Genomic DNA, 16,224 nt, shown 5'->3' on the forward strand with positions numbered 1-16,224 from the left:
AAGTAATTACAGCACAAGGGGGGGTCACATGAGCTACTGAAAGCAAAGACTTGCATATTTTTTTCACACAAAATGTAACATTTATTTATCAATGGAGAAAAAATATTCAATGAACAAGTATAATATTTTGTGTCATTTTCTTTTAAACAGGTACTCTTTATCTAGTTTCACCACTTACATAAAAACCTGATCATGTTTTAGGTCATAGATAGATAGATAGATAGATAGATAGATAGATAGAATGGTAATATTTATACAGAAATACAGTAAAAAGTTCACAATTACTGTAAAAGACAAGTATTTTGAATGTGTGAGGAAAACACACTTAGATTTTTTAAAATAAAAAGAGTCACAAACCACTTTTTCCTGAGGAAAATATCCATGTTTGATGGTTGACCTGGCCATTTCATATTCTTCACATCTCTAAATCTTGGACTCAATTCCCCAATTACAAGGCAACTAACTGGATTATTACCATTGACACCTTAGGTTAACCTGAATGGCAGAAGTGAAGTTGCAAAGTAATGTCTTCTACTCTAAAGGTAGGAAATGGCAACCTCTGCCCTACATTCAGAATTTAGTTGTGCAGCCTCATACCTCCATAGTAATGAAGAGCATAAACCATACTTGCAATTACAACCTTGTCTGGTTAGCTCATTGCTAAGTTAATTTGATGTCTCATCTTGCTGTGTTTTTAATGAAGTCACCTGGCTATGTTTCAGCTGCACAGCTTGGGATTCTCTTCTGATTCCAACGGCCATTGTTTCACTGTCCAGAACATACCGTCCCCCAAGACTTCCACAAGTGACCTTGGGCTTCCATTTTTTCCTTCAAATCTTTCACTCACATTACAGATAAAACAAAAAAGTGGTTGCCGTTTAAAGGTGCAGAACCTGCAGAATATCTTGAGCCTTGATTGCTGAACTTAATTCACCTACTGAAGAAATTGGGCTCATGTGCTAGTTCTGTGCAGTGATAATTTTTTTATAGTGCTGTTCCGAGCCAAGAATCCTCCCATTGTGATTTAAACATATTACATGCCTTGGTTATATTTTACCAACATCTTTTCAGAACAAAAATACAATACTAAAAACAAACACACAAATAATTAAAATGTATACATAGCATACAAACATATATATATATATGACAGTAAAACTACAGTATATTCAACCATTCTATGATCTGCTTCTCGCAACTGAAAGAAGGCACCGTGGCAGATGTTAGCCGACTTGCTGACCAACCACAAGCGTTACCTGGTAGGTAACCACCCATACAATCAGATTGTGATTCAGACTATGAATGCCATGAATATAATTACCCCGATCTACATGCTGTCAAATGAACGAACCACACGCCATGGCGCAATGTTAGGGGCTTCGCCTCTAGCGCTGACATCCAAGGTTCAATTCCCGAGAAGGAGTGCAGTGAGTGTGTACACCTGATGAGCCCAGAATTAGGGCGAAACACGTGTCACATACTCTTTGCATTATTTGACAGTAAAACTATATTCAACCATTCTATGATCTGCTTCTCAAAACTGAAAGAGGGCACCGTGGTGGATGTTAGCCGATTTGCTGACCAACCACAAGCGTTACCTGGTAGGTAACCACCCATACAATCAGATTGTGATTCAGACTACGAATGCCATGAATATATATATATATATAGTATATGTAATATTTGATTTTTATGACTGACTGTTCAACAATCTTATGACTTGTGGGTAGAGAGTATCCCTGAATTTACAGGAGTGAGGACCAAAGTCCAGAAGGGAAAGCAGTTGTGCAGGATAGTTGAAATCTTTAATTTTCCTGATTTGCTCTTCTAAGGCATTAAGTGTTTGTTGTATGTGTCCTGGATAAAAGGGAGTTGGTGCCAATAATGTACTGTGCCAACTTCATGTTTGATTCTTCTCCCTGAGTCTGTGTAGATTTCCCTCAGCATACTCCAGTTTTCCTACCACATTCTCAAAAAATGTACAGATTATGTTATTTGGAGACTCTAAGTTGGTCTACTTGTTATGTGTATGTGTATGTGTGCGAGCAAGCAGGCTGTGTGATGGGCTGCCACACTGTCTACAGGCGAGCAGTCCTTTTAAGGATAGGAAGCTACCTAAAAGTTCAAGGGATCCATATCAGAACCCTGCACCAACACTACAAAATTTACACTTACTGGAAAGGCACCTTTGTGTATTTCTAATGATTCAAACAAAAAACTGAACTTTACAGGTTGGGGAATTGTAGGTAAATCAGATAGATATCTCCAGAGGGAAATATGGCTGTTTACAGAATCTCATTAAATAATTATATATAAACTAGTCATTTAGCCCGTTACAATAACAGGCGCTAGAACAGTAGTGCATAAACATTAGTAGGAACAGTCTATATTAAATGGCAAGGGACTCTGACCGTTCTTCGTGGGCTGCCGCCGTGTATTGTGTGTCTTTAATTTTCTGTGACAGTAATACTGTCTTGTACGTCCGTAATATACCTTTAATTTTCTCTGGCGGTAATACAGGCGTGCGCGTCAGTAATATGCCTTTAATCTCCTCTGACAGTAATACTGGCTTGTATGTGGCTGTAATATGCATCACTGTATTGTGTACCTTTAATTTCCTCTCGCAGTAATACTGATTTGTATTTCCGTAAAATGCCTCTAACTTTCTCTGACAGTGATATCACGCATCGCACTGTGCCGCGCGCATGTGCACTTCACCAGAAGACACACACACACGGACACCTGGATTTTATTAAAGAGGATACTATGTGTGTGTGTGTGTAACAATATATATGTATAATAATATTATAGTATTTTGTGTTTGACCCTTACTGGGGCTTGTCAAGTGTACGCACCTTTGCATCCCCTAAAAGAGATCGAACTTCAGACGTCAGCGCCTGAGGCAAGGCCGCCGTTGTTGCACCATGGCGGCTGGTTTCCTTATTTGACAGGGTGAAGATCAGTCTGAGGCACAACTGTATTCTATTTATTTATATTAAAATATAAATAAATAAAATTAATATAATAAAATATAAATATATATATATTAGTCGCAGGTGGCTGGGGGGGGCGACCAAGCTGGGACGCACCGGAGGACCGGAGGAGGGCTTACACCTTCCCCAGACCACGTGGGGGCAACCGCTCTGGTACCTATGGGGCGCCCCAATGCCTTTGGAGCCCTGGACCTCAGCACTTCCGCCACACCCGGAAGTGCTGGGGGGAAGAGGAGTAGGGACACCCGGTTTGCTTCCGGGTGCACAGCTGGCACTTCCGCCACACTGGGGAGTGCCAGTGGAAGATTGTCGGGAGGCACCTGGACACATCCGTTTGATTATAAAAGGGTCCGCCTCCCTCCGTTCGTTGGCTTGAGTTGGGAGTGGAGAAGGACGGAACTTGGGAGGAGAGGCAAGGAGGCGGCCTGAAGAGTAAGGCATTGGACTGTTGGCTTGGACTTTGGGGACTTTAGGGGTTTGTGGTGCACTGTAAATATGTATAATAAACGTGTTGTGGGTGACTTGAACGTGTCTGCCTGTCTGTGTCCGGGCCGGCTACCACGATATATATATTAAAAAAAATAAATAAATAAAATAACATATACTATACTGTATATATTATATATATATATATATATATATATATATATATATATATATACACACACACACACACAATAGGCATCCTCTGTGGCTCTGCCTTTGCAGTAGTGAAACAGGACAAACTTTAAAAATCAATAAACAAAAAGGAATCGCTAACTAAGCAGAGACAAGGTACACTCCAAAATGCAAAGGTAGACCGTCTACCCACTCCTGATGTCACGCTTCCCCCTCCCCTCGGCCCGCAGCCTCTATCTTGGATTAGCTCGAATACATCGCTCCTGCAAGCAAACTATGATTCTTAGCACGATGAGGGATGTTGCAAAATCAACCGGAATGTTCAAGCAAATTCTAGAAAAAAAACCTGATCTAAATCCATTAAGTAGTTCTCTCATTTGCTAGCTAAGTGGATATAAGGAACACCCCGAGGCTGGCAAGTGAGTGAGGAGTTGCCCCGCCGCCCTCCCCGTGGCCCACTGCATCTCTCTCAAATTTGCGCAAATAAACCGATGACACAACCGAACTATGATACTTAGCGTGATGAGAGAAGTTACAAAATCAACCAGAATGTTCAAGCAAATTATGGAAAAAAAACCTGATCTAAATCCGTTAAGTAGTTCTCTCATGAAATGCGGTCAGATATACATACATATATACATACATATACAAACAAACACACACACACACACAAACATACATACATACATGCAGTCTACTGCACACTTATTGGCACCCCTTTGAAAGAGGAGTTAAGGGTTATAAACAAATTCACCTTTGGGTGAAATGTCTTAATCTCACATTAAAAAAAATGAGAGAAATCCAACATTGAATTTAAGTAAATTCATTTTGTGAACAAAATAATTCCTGATCAAGAAATAATTATTTTTAACAAAACATCACGTGTCACAATTAATGGTACCCCTGCATTTAATACTTTGTACAGAACTCTGTCACTAAAAAAGCAGAGTCTTTTTCTATAACGCTAGAAAATATGGAGCAGGCACTCGGAGATCATTCCTCCTCACAGAATCTCTCCAGTTCATCCAGGGACTCTCTTGTGCACTCTCCTCTTCAGCGCACCCACAGGTTTTTAATGGGGCTTCAGGGACTGAGATAGCCATAGCAGGAACTTGTATTGATTTGGCCATATGTTTTGGATCATTATCCCGCTGGAGGATCCAACAACGACCAAGTTTTAGATTCTTGACAGAGGCAGTCAGATTTAAATGTAAGATCTCCGGGTGTTTCATGGATTCCTTAAATACTATGTGCCCTAACAAGGTTCCCAGTGCCTTTAGAGGAAAAATAGCCCCTATAACATCACAGATCTTTCACCATAATTGATTGTGGGGATGTTTTTTTTTTTTTTGGTATAGCTACCCTTCTTCCTATGCCAAACTCACCTTGAGTGTTTGTTGGCAAAAAGCTAAATTTGTGCTTCCTCAGACCATAGAAAATGGTTCCAATCAAAGTTCTAATAGTGTTGGGAAAAGGTGCGGACGTTTGTGGTTACATGACAGGTCTGGACAGGCTTTTTTTCCTGCCATGCCTTCCAAATAATCTGTTGGCATGGAAGTGGCATCTCATGGTAGTTTGGGAGACTTGGTGACCCTAATATGTTATTTTTTTTCTTTTTTTCTCTAACAGTGATCTTGGGGAATGTTTTTTTTACCTCTGTTACCATCCTGCTCACTACACTTTGGGGTCAAAATAAACTTGGGTCCTCTTCTAGGCAAGTTGGATAACAGTTCCAGTTGATGTGAACTTATTAGATATGGGCATTTTCAGTCGAGTAGCTTTTTTTTTTCTTTTTTAAATAGATATTCCCTGACTTATGAAAGTCAAAACACACTCTTCCTTAATCAGAATCGTGTGTACTCTTATCTTTTGGATTTTGATGAATAACAGAATTTGGACTTTGTGCCACCTCATATTCATACCCCAGTTATATGGGAGGTCATGGATTACTGCTTGAAACTTCCCACACACTCTAATCAACTTACAAAAATGTAACACACAGATGGAAAAAAATGTTTCTGTTACACTTTATTCATAAGACATAGGGCTTCCAATAATTGTGGCACGTATGGTTTTTTAAAAAATAATTATTTCACGATTAGGGATTATTTTTTTCTCATAAATTTATTTCGGCTAAAGGTTGGATTTCTATTATGTTTCCAGTATGAGATTAAAGGACCCGAGCAGAAGATGATTTTTATAACCCTTTTTATTGTGGAGAGGACTGAACTGAATTTGCTTCTCCAAAAAGTGTTTGTGTTACTATGGCCTACGCGGTACGAGTTAACGTTCTCACTTAACGACTCAATAGAACATTAAAAACAATGCTATGGGTCCACTGTCATTTTATTGTTGCTTTACTCAATGTACTGCATATATTTTCAAGTGGTAGGCCATCAGGGCGTTTAGCTATACAGGTGTGATGTCGATGTTGAGTAATTGGGCACAGACTTTCCAGCGTTCTAAAAATAAGCCACAGTAACCTTTGCCCTATATTCAAAACCACCAGCAGGGGACGCTCTCATTCATTTTCTTTCATTCACAGCTGCACTTTTGACCGAATCAGTAGTTTAAACAATGTAACGTTCTGAAAGAAATAAATAAATACGCGAGAGGAAGAAACAAGAAGGAAATCCGTGTGACTGCTGCAGCAGTACGCGTTTATCAGCATTCAATAACAGATGACGAGCATATTAAATGCGCACACACACGCACGCAGACTCTGGACAGTCTTACTTAAAGTGCTCCCCACGCACGCACTTAGTTTTACGTTTCTGCAGAGACGCACGTACCCATGACATACTCTTTACACATCCACGTACACTTTACCTTGTGAAGACTTGCAGGCGGGGAACATATCTGCAGATGGTCCAATTACAATTGTGTTCTTCTCTAGACGTATGGCATAGGTAGGTCCGTAAAAAGCAAAACAAAATTAAAACGGATTATATGCACTAAAGCAGCTGGTATAATTACAACTACAGTAGGGACCGAAAGAGGCGTGACAGTACTGTTAACCTTCAGTCGCCTTCCTACTTTGAATGCTGGGAAATTGATTTTTTTAGTCACCTGCTCATCCTCGTGTTAGGGGCAGGGCTTTGAATAAGAAACTATAATACCCATCGGCCACATCGAGGGAAGGATCACATTTACTATTTTTTTGTTTTATACAAAATCCTGCCCTTTATCTTATCTTCTGCTTTAATGAAAGAATGAGAACGCAGAATGTGCCATGAATACTGCGATAACAATGTAATTTTAAGAACAGTTTAAAGCAGTTACGCGTCCCTATAGTCTCCAGTAAAGACTTCTCTTGAATAGCTGGCATCAAGTATGCCTGAAAAAAAGTAAACATTCAGTATATCATTTAAAATAATATGTTCCATTTTCTTTAAGAGTACATCTTTATTTATTAAAGACATGATACAACAGCGCAATCATAATTAAGGAAAGGAAAACAATAAAATATTACGGTTCTTTTGATCAGGCATTTCGATTTGCGGATTTAATGGGTGGTAGAACCGTGGGAGATACAGGCGGGAAGTTGGAAACTGTTGCAGTTTTAGTGCTAAGAAAGTTGCGTCGTACACGGAACCGATCCCCACAATGGCATCGGAGTCGAGAAGTAGTTTCGGTAATTTTTCAAATGTCAATGAGATTGAACTTCAAATTGACCAGGTACGCTCGCCTCCTCTTCTTCTTATTTCGGCTGCTCCTGTTAGGGGTTGCCACAGCAGGTTTTCCGTCTCTTCCTGTCCTCTGCATCTTGCTCTGTTACACCCACCACCTGCATGTCCTCTCCCACCACATCCACAAACCTTGGTTCTCTTAAGCTTTCTTCTTTTCCGGTAGCTCTATCCTTAACATCCTTCTCCCAATATACTCAGTATCTCTCCTCTGCACATGTCCAAGCAAACGCAATCTCGCCTCTCTGATTTGTTTCCAAACCGTCCAAGGTAATGTAATGTACGCATTTGTAATCCTATCCATCCTTGTCACTCCAATGCGATGCAGATTTTAGCATTATGCGACATTTTAGTGGGTGTATTATATATATATAAAATATGGCACTCGTAGTCTGAATCACAATCTGATTGTATGGGTGTCTACCTACCAGGTAACGCTTGTGGTTGGTCAGCAAGTCGGCTAACATCCTCCACGGTGCCCTCTTTCAGTTGCGAGAAGCAGATCATAGAATTGTTGAAATAGTTTTGCTGTCAAATAATGCAAAGAGTACGCGACACGAGTTTCGCCCAAATTCGGGGCTCATCAGGCGTACACACTCACTGCAGCCTCTAACGCTGCGCCACATACAATCAGATTGTGATTAAGACTGCGAATGCCATGAATGTAATTACCCCCATCTACATGCTGTCAAATGAACGAACCACACAGCAGCGGTTATCCAAATGATAATGGATGGATAGATGAAGTTTCATTCCCAAAACACATTCAAAGTTTGCTGTAAGAGATACATAGATACATAATTTCGATATAAGAAACTCAGTCTTAAGTAAGACATTAAATAATCGTCAACAGCTAGCTAATATAAGAGGGCTGCGACAAAGTGACGCAGTGGGTAGCTTTGCTGCCTCAGGAATCTCCCAACTGTACGTTGGTTTTCCCATCTCGGTTCATGGTTGGGTTAATTGGTGTTTCCAAATTAGTCCAGTATGAGTGTAACAAACTATGGGAAGCTGTACATGAGTTTTTGACACATGTTAATGGAGAAAATGGCTGTGTGACCAATTAACTTAATATACCACTATCACATTAAAGAAACCTTTTGCAGGATTAACAACAATTACCAAAAACAGTGGAGTGTATTTAAAACAACTGAAACACATTTGCCACAAAACTAACAATAAATCTGAGCCATATGGTTTCCAGTATTGGTTACTTGGTTGCTCGTAATAGTACAAGATGTTACTACAAATGTATCAAGTTAATTTTTGAAGCTAGATATTAACAGAGAACTGAATCTGAAAAAAGTGTGCAATCACTAACATCCAATCAAGTCTCCTTAGGCTGCCATGTTTTGGTATTTCTTTCCTTCTTTAGGGCCAGGTCGATTAAACATCCTTTGAAGACCATATTTAATGTAATCACCTTGTTGCCAATACGTTTGACAATCATTATTTAGCTGACACCTTTTTATAAGATGACCTGCAACGTTTGAAGTTGGTTACGTTTCTTTAGTTTTTCCAGCACAGGCAGGTGAAGTGACTTGCTTGTGATCACATAGTGTCTGTAGTGTGATTTGAACCCACAACCTCTGGGTTTGAAGTCGAAAGCCTTAACCACTGCATCACGCTGCCAGATTTGAAGACTGTCAAAACAGGTGCTGCTTCAGGCTGTGACATCACCCTGACTAGCTGATCTTTCCTAGCAGGACTAGAACCAAAAACAACCCATCAAAACCACACTGGAATAGCTGAAAAACCATTCCAGAACATTATTTAATTTTTTTTTCTGTTTATGCAAAACCACGTATCTCAGTCCAATCCTGATTGTAACTTTGTGAGGTTTAGTGAGTGAAAGTAAATTATTCCAATTCGATCATGCTGCATTGTCCCAAGTAAAAGTTGCTTGCAGTTTAAATTTTATTTTTTTTAAACTGTATTCTTTTAATTTGTCAAAGTTTAGGTGTTTATTTTTTTAAGAATTTTTTAAAATGACACTAAATGTGTCAGTTCCAAGTACACTTGAATATCTAGTGAGTAAGTAAGTATTACTGTTTGAATATTTTTTAAAAAATGGTTTTAATTTAGTGGGGTTTTTTTTCTTTACAGGCAACAACCAGTTTGACCACAATCCTAGAAGCTACATCTTCTTTATCATCTCAAGTGGAAGACTTGGCTTCTAAGTGTTCAGCCAATGCACAGTTCCTAAAAGCATGGCAACAGCTACTGAAGGAGGGCTGTGAGTCTTTGAATAAAAGTGGTACACTTACCACTGAGAACTGAGGTGGGGATTGATTAATGTGTCGCTATGTCAAATATTCAGTATACTTAAACCTTTTGAAGTGAATATTTATTTCTTGGCAGGATGCTAGGGATCTGCATTGGCAATTGGAAGATTGCCGGATCGAATCCCGTAAAAAATGCCAAAAAAGGGACTCTGCTCTGTTGGGCCCTTGAGCAAGGTCCTTAACCTCCAATTGCTAAGCGCTTTGAGTAGTGAGAAAAGCGCTATATAAATGCAAAGAATTATTATTATATTATTAGTGGTATTTAATTTACCTACAAAAAATGTATGTCTGCAAAAGAATAAAGCTATTTATTGAAGAATAATATCTTAAATGTGCCATCTTTGATAACCAAGCAGTGAAGGATACATTGATATTGTAAGATATCTTAATCTTAAGATCTTAATAAAACGTTTTAAAACTGCAGTGGTAAACTTTTTTTTTTATTATTTAATAAAATTGCATATATATACATACGTTTGCATACATTCATTCTCAAATCTGCTTCATCTGTTTCAGGATTGTGGGGGTCAGAGCCCATCCTGGCAGCACTTGGTCCAAGAAAAACATACTGCAAGGACCTGGCAGCCCTTTATTGAAGAGCAGACATCCATCCACACTTGGGCCATTTTTGCTTCCAATTAACCTGTTGTGCATGGTTTTGAGTGGTGTGGAATATAAACCCCACTTGAACACAGAGAATAGAGATAATGGCAGGATGTGGGATTCTAACCAAGGATGCTGGTTTCAGTTTGAGACAAGGATAGTGTTTTGTTAACTATGTAGTTGAATAATCGGTATAAATCCATCCGTCCATTATCAACATTACTTAATCCAGTTCAGGGTCACTGAGGGCAGATGCATCAAGTGGACGACACTTTATAATTTTAAATATGTTGTATTTTCTTGCCAATGTTAAAAGTCTAATGAGGAGAGTAATGATTTCATCTGCTTTAAGGCCATTTATATTTTCTTCTTTTGCATGTGATGTAAAATTAAAAAAAAAAAAAGTGCAGGAAAAGGTCTTATACAAAATATAGACAACAAATGTGATATTTAATCTAAATGTATATACATTCTTCTCGTATGAAGTATTGCAATAGAAGGCACTTTCTTATTAAAATCTGGCTTTGTAAAAAAAAAAAATAAATAAAATAAACTACAACAGGTTTTTGAAACAAAAAATTAAAAATATTTATATGGAGTCAGTTCAAGCTTAGAAGATCAATATGTTGTGGTCCTGGGAATTTTGGCAAGCACTTCACTCTTACTTTAATATTCTTTTTTAAAATAAATAGCATGTAATTTCTGGAATAAATTGATTCATAACAAAAGTATTTAAATTAGCACACCAATTAAAAAAGGAAAGATTTTTTTTTTAATTACAGGTTGTACAAAGTTTTACATTGTAACCATGATTTGTTCCATTAATTATCTTCTGCAGATAGACTCATTTTTACAGTTGGTCTTTAATGAAATGATAAAATACACAATGTTATGAAAATGCAATATTTATAAAACATTTACATTATACAAAATATATATACATTTAAAACAAATACTTAAGTGTTCTGATTTACCTTTTTACATTTTAAAGTTGTCCTATGACAAGAGTCTTAATAATTTGTCCGTTGTGTTTGCTACTTGGGCTATATGTAATCAACTTTTTATCCAATGTTAATATTCTTTGTCTCTTTGGGTTATTTTGTCAAAATTTCCTTCTGTTAATTCTAGTTAAATTGCATCATTTGAAATTACTTTTTGTAAAGGAATACTGCTTTTTAAATTAAGTGTAAATTAAGTGTAAAGTACAAACAGTTACTGATGGAATTAACATAGAATGTGAAACAAAAGTTTGTGTTTTGTCAGTATCATAAGTGACTAGTTAAAATAACTTGCATCATTTAACAACCTTTTGTCAAAATCAGGAATATTCTAACATATAATACTAAAACCCATTTAATCCAGTTCAGCATCATGGGAGGCCAGGGCCTATCCTTGCAGCACTAACTACATGACAGGAACGAACCCTAGATTGGGTCTCAGTCCATCGCAGGGCCTACACAAAAACACTTGCACCCATATTGAGTATACACAGAAGCACCTTTTAACTTACGATGCCTGCTTTTGGGATTTGGGAGGGTAAGTGAGTATCTACAGAAAAATACAACAAAACAACAAATAGGTGTAGGACTCAAACCCACAACACTGGATCGACAAGGCAGCAGTTCTAACCACTATGTAACTATACTGCCCCAAGTAGGAACTTAGTACATGAAATAGTGTTGTACTAACAGACTTTGAAAACAGTGTGCTATACCAGAGTATGCTTTTTACGCAAGGGACTTGCTTATGAGTAAGTGTAATAGCTGGCCTTTACTGAGCTTAATCACATGTAATTCTTTTATTCTAGGAGCATTGGCTATTCTTGTATAAAGTGAATGTTTCCAAACATTATCTGATTCACTGCCGTCCCCATTTTCTTTTCAGAATAACTAAAGATGTCACATGTTAAACAAACCCATTACCATGGAGTAGGGAAAAAAATCTATGGAAGTTAGGAAGTTCTCTCCCAGTGACACAGAGAAAATTTGTTATATGCCTCTATAGAAGCCAATCAGTATTTGTTAGGAAAATTTTAATTTATAGTGAATGATCCAAATTCATTTTCTATAGATAATTAAATTACAGAAAAAAGCACACATTCAGACACACAGCACTTTGACAATAAACATCAACTGCAGGCATGTCTTGTGCCAGCAAAAACTCGGCAACTTCTGATATATTTGGTTCACTACCTGGCTGAGTTTCCAATCCTGTAGATCGTTCAAAGAGATCGATGGCACTGATGGAGACGCCCGTGAATTCTTTTAATTTCCAGGAAGAGACAACTGGAGTCAAATGCGTGAAGTTTATTGGATATGCAGTCTGCCTTTAAAATACTCCAATATTGCTCTTTCAAGTTCAAGAACAAAGTGTGTTTTAAAGGACTTTTCCGAGTATTTTTGTATGAACCCACTTTTAGTACTGCTTGTTGCACTTCACGCCTATACATGCACAAAGAGTACTCGGTAAAGTCCTTTTAAACACACTTTTTTTCTTGAATTTGAAAGGGCAATATTGGAAATTTTAAAGGCAGACTGTAAACACAATCAATTGACACAATATATATATATATATATATATATTTGCCTTAATAAAAGTACAAGTCTCTAAATCTCTGACCATCCACTTATTACAGTATATCTCTGCTATATTAAATTTTGTATGGGATATGTGACCCGCCATATGTTGAAACGAAAAATGCAATGCACTTTATACTACAAGCATTACAAAATATGCTTCCATAGATTGTGCAATGCAAATGTTGATGCTGAATATGTCCAATGGAATGTAACTGGCAGATGGATAGAAATACTGTAAGCTTATTAGATTTCAGCCTGTCTTAAATGGGTAGCACAGCTTGTTTTTATGTACAGTATGTGTGTATATATATTTATATATTCAGGAAGTGACCACCCAATACGACATAACAGAATATGTCCTCTACCACCATATATTTCACAAAACACATTCAGTTTAGATTTGTTTACAACCACTGTAGAAATCAAGACTGTAGAAATACTGTTACACTGCCTGCTATTTAGCAAATCTGATACAGATTGGACATTCTCCCCTATAACTAGATAAAATACTCATTGAACCTGATACACTTAAAATTAGAATTCTGATTAACATTCATATGTGATTTGCATTCCAGAATGACTGATTCGTCAATTTGTGTGTGGATGTTCAGATTGTAAAACGTTTTCCCAAAATCACCCACTTCAGAACACAGTGATCAGGGTCACCAGCTGATGTCTAAAGGTGGATGAGGTGACTTTTGCAACATTGACTTCTATTGTTACAGAGGTAAAAACAAAACATAACATTTTCAGATCAGATCGCTTCTAGTGAATCAGATTGGTACTAGTGAATCATGGGGCCCGTTCACACACACACAACCAGTTTGGAATTATCACATAAAATTCACCTGTGGGATATGGAAGTAAACCCACTGATACGTTGGGGGAGAACACACAGACAACATCCAGGAACTGAATCCATGAGGTAGCAGTGTCACCCAGTGCATCATTTTATGGGGGCACTTGGTAAAACAGAATTTCAAACAATCCAGTCTACAAAAATGGAACAGACCTCGAGGACAAGACAACTTATTGCTTCAGGTTATAACCTTTGTTCAGAAAGACTGTGGCCGTGCTGGAGATGTAAACCGTATGACATATCTAGATATCTGTTGCATATGTCCATAATTTCAGATCACTGATTTTATAAATGCTGGTGTTGGGGAATGCCGCAAGTTGCATGAAAATGGAGGCAGGAATAGACAAAAGATTGCACCTAAAAAGAAAACTTGGATTTTTCTGTGTGTAAATATAAACCAAATTTAAATTCAATAGAATAAATAAGTAAATATATACATAAAAGCTATAGGGTTATGACATCTATGATACTTAGCTACCTGATTAACACAAAAATAAAGTAAGTAAGCCAGAACATAATTCAGAATTCTCAGACCCGCTTAATTCACTTCCGCTTATACAGGTATTCTATGAATTATTTTTGTAATGAAACATTTGCACATTTCCAATTATCATATATTTTTTAATTGATAATAATAATTAATTGATTTGTTTTCCTATAACTAGTATTAATTTATAAGTTTTTCATATAATCTATTTTTTTGGGATTTCCTTCATATACAGTGCCAGTCTGAGTGCACTTGGCATGCTGACATTAACCAATAGATAATGTGGGCTAGATTATTTTTTCCTTATTTGATAAATATTAAGTTGTTGTGATTTCAGTTGAATAACATCTGCATTAGAGAAGCATTGGTTCACTTTTACCATATTGAACAATACTGTACATGACAAATACAATTTCACTTCAGACAATGTCATAAAAATTCAGGTCCCATTGATGCTTTTTGCAGGTAAATATTCATCTTTTCTCAAACTACTAGAAATCACTTCAGTAGGATTTTCCAAGAATTCTGGTGTAGACAGCACTGGAGAGGCATCCTGTACAGGCCACATTTCCAGCCATAGGAGCGAGGGGGTGTATGAATGGTGGCTGTTGCTGATGGACCGTCTTTCTCTATAATTGGACCATACTTGATGTATTGTTTCCTTAAATGGACGAGTGGTCAATGTATACAGCATTGGGTTAAGGGCACTGTTGATTGGCAAAATAAAAATCACAACCCACGAACTGATAGAACCTAAAAAAAAAAAGGAAAAATTAGTTTATATTTGGGAAATATCATCAAGTGACTACAGAAAATCTGAACTGAATACAGTTAATCTCATTCATAATCAGTGATTCAGTTTTAGTAGTCATAGTAGTGGTGTTATTGTCACACAAACTGTACATTTCATTTACTGCATTGTGCTGTCTGTATTACTGACATTTATATCGGGAGAGGGAAATAAATTCAATATTTGCCAGTACATCTGCCCCTTGGAGGGCTACAAATGAACATTCTAAACAATACTTTGAGTCCCAAATTTAGCTTTTCATCATCTACCGGTTAAGCTGCACTTCAGTTGCTTCACACACACACCTCACGTACAGCAATCACTTGGATATTAGCACAGAGGGAACGTCTATATTTATTTTTAGTCCATTTTCTTTTTATATATTCGAGAGGGAAAGATACATTTTTCTATTTGACGAACGCAATGCCAAAATATTCATTTACCATATCAGGAGTGAGAGAATCAAAATATCTATATTCTTCTAAATAAACTAAATAAATTTTGTCCAGCCCATCTATAAAGCTGTAATTCCCAAAATGAATTACTGTATCCTTTTCGTCATGTGGCTGACCTAGTGCAGTCAGAATTTGGCCTTCTGTTTCCCTGTATATACAGTAAGTGTATGTTTGTATATACTGCATGGTGTTGATGTTGCATTCAATTTTTTGTATTACATTTTTAAATGTTGTATAGGACACTGGCCTCATTCAGTAGGTGGGAGTGTACCTACAGAATTGAAGCAGAAGGAAAATTGTAAGGAGTCCATTAGGTGAACTGATTTGTGTGCCTGTTACCTGAAATTGTGTATTTTAATTTCTTCTCACTTATTATGGAGGATGGTGAAGTGTTATATATTTTCCACATATAGTACTACTACTAATAAGAATAAACTGAAATTGAAAATATCGACTGTAACTTCACTTTACGGGTCACATTTGGATTTTGCATGCAATCTACATGTAAAAATCTAAAAGTAGTTTGAAATTTGTGAAACATGCTAGACTTTTTCATGTACTGCTCAAGCATGTGCTACATCTTGTTGGGAATGTCTAGCTAAATAAACCTTAAGTAACTACAACCATCAAAATCTACACTTACACAGGAGTCAAGCAAAATTTTGCTTGACTTCTCACTACATTCATAATGGCTAACATGGTAGAACACCCTAGTAGTACACGCTTACTCAGGAAAAGAGAAGTGTAACACTATTTTCAAACCTATAGTGTATTTCTTAACAACAATTAGTACTGATGATATGGCTAGATTCAGTCCGTTTAAAGAAATGATAAGCCACCAATATACTGTAAATATCTATATCTTCAAT

General features: G+C 37.2%; 3 protein-coding genes across 3 annotated transcripts in view; 1 reads left to right on the top strand and 2 right to left on the bottom strand.

Annotated features, from left to right (window-relative positions):
• etfdh (electron transfer flavoprotein dehydrogenase) overlaps positions 1 to 6,654 on the bottom strand; it is a 46,967-nt gene extending 40,313 nt beyond the window's left edge. Inside the window, exon 1 of the mRNA XM_028802657.2 lies at positions 6,441 to 6,654. Coding sequence (XP_028658490.2) covers positions 6,441 to 6,468 — 28 coding nt within the window. The 5' untranslated portion in view covers positions 6,469 to 6,654. The remainder of the gene's footprint in view (positions 1 to 6,440) is intronic.
• Positions 6,655 to 7,125: 471 nt separating this feature from the next.
• On the top strand, positions 7,126 to 11,336 carry LOC114652317 (renal cancer differentiation gene 1 protein-like). Its single transcript, XM_028802658.2, has 3 exons — positions 7,126 to 7,289; positions 9,404 to 9,554; positions 10,099 to 11,336. The coding sequence occupies exons 1-3, from the start codon at positions 7,218 to 7,220 to the stop codon at positions 10,176 to 10,178; spliced, it is 303 nt and encodes a 100-aa protein (XP_028658491.1). The 5' UTR covers positions 7,126 to 7,217; the 3' UTR covers positions 10,179 to 11,336.
• Positions 11,337 to 14,330: 2,994 nt separating this feature from the next.
• rxfp1 (relaxin family peptide receptor 1) overlaps positions 14,331 to 16,224 on the bottom strand; it is a 182,970-nt gene continuing 181,076 nt past the window's right edge. The window contains exon 18 of the mRNA XM_028802659.2: positions 14,331 to 14,863. Coding sequence (XP_028658492.2) covers positions 14,550 to 14,863 — 314 coding nt within the window. The 3' untranslated portion in view covers positions 14,331 to 14,549. The remainder of the gene's footprint in view (positions 14,864 to 16,224) is intronic.

Source organism: Erpetoichthys calabaricus, chromosome 5 (genome assembly GCF_900747795.2).
Source record: "Erpetoichthys calabaricus chromosome 5, fErpCal1.3, whole genome shotgun sequence".
Taxonomy (NCBI): Eukaryota; Metazoa; Chordata; class Cladistia; order Polypteriformes; family Polypteridae; genus Erpetoichthys; species Erpetoichthys calabaricus.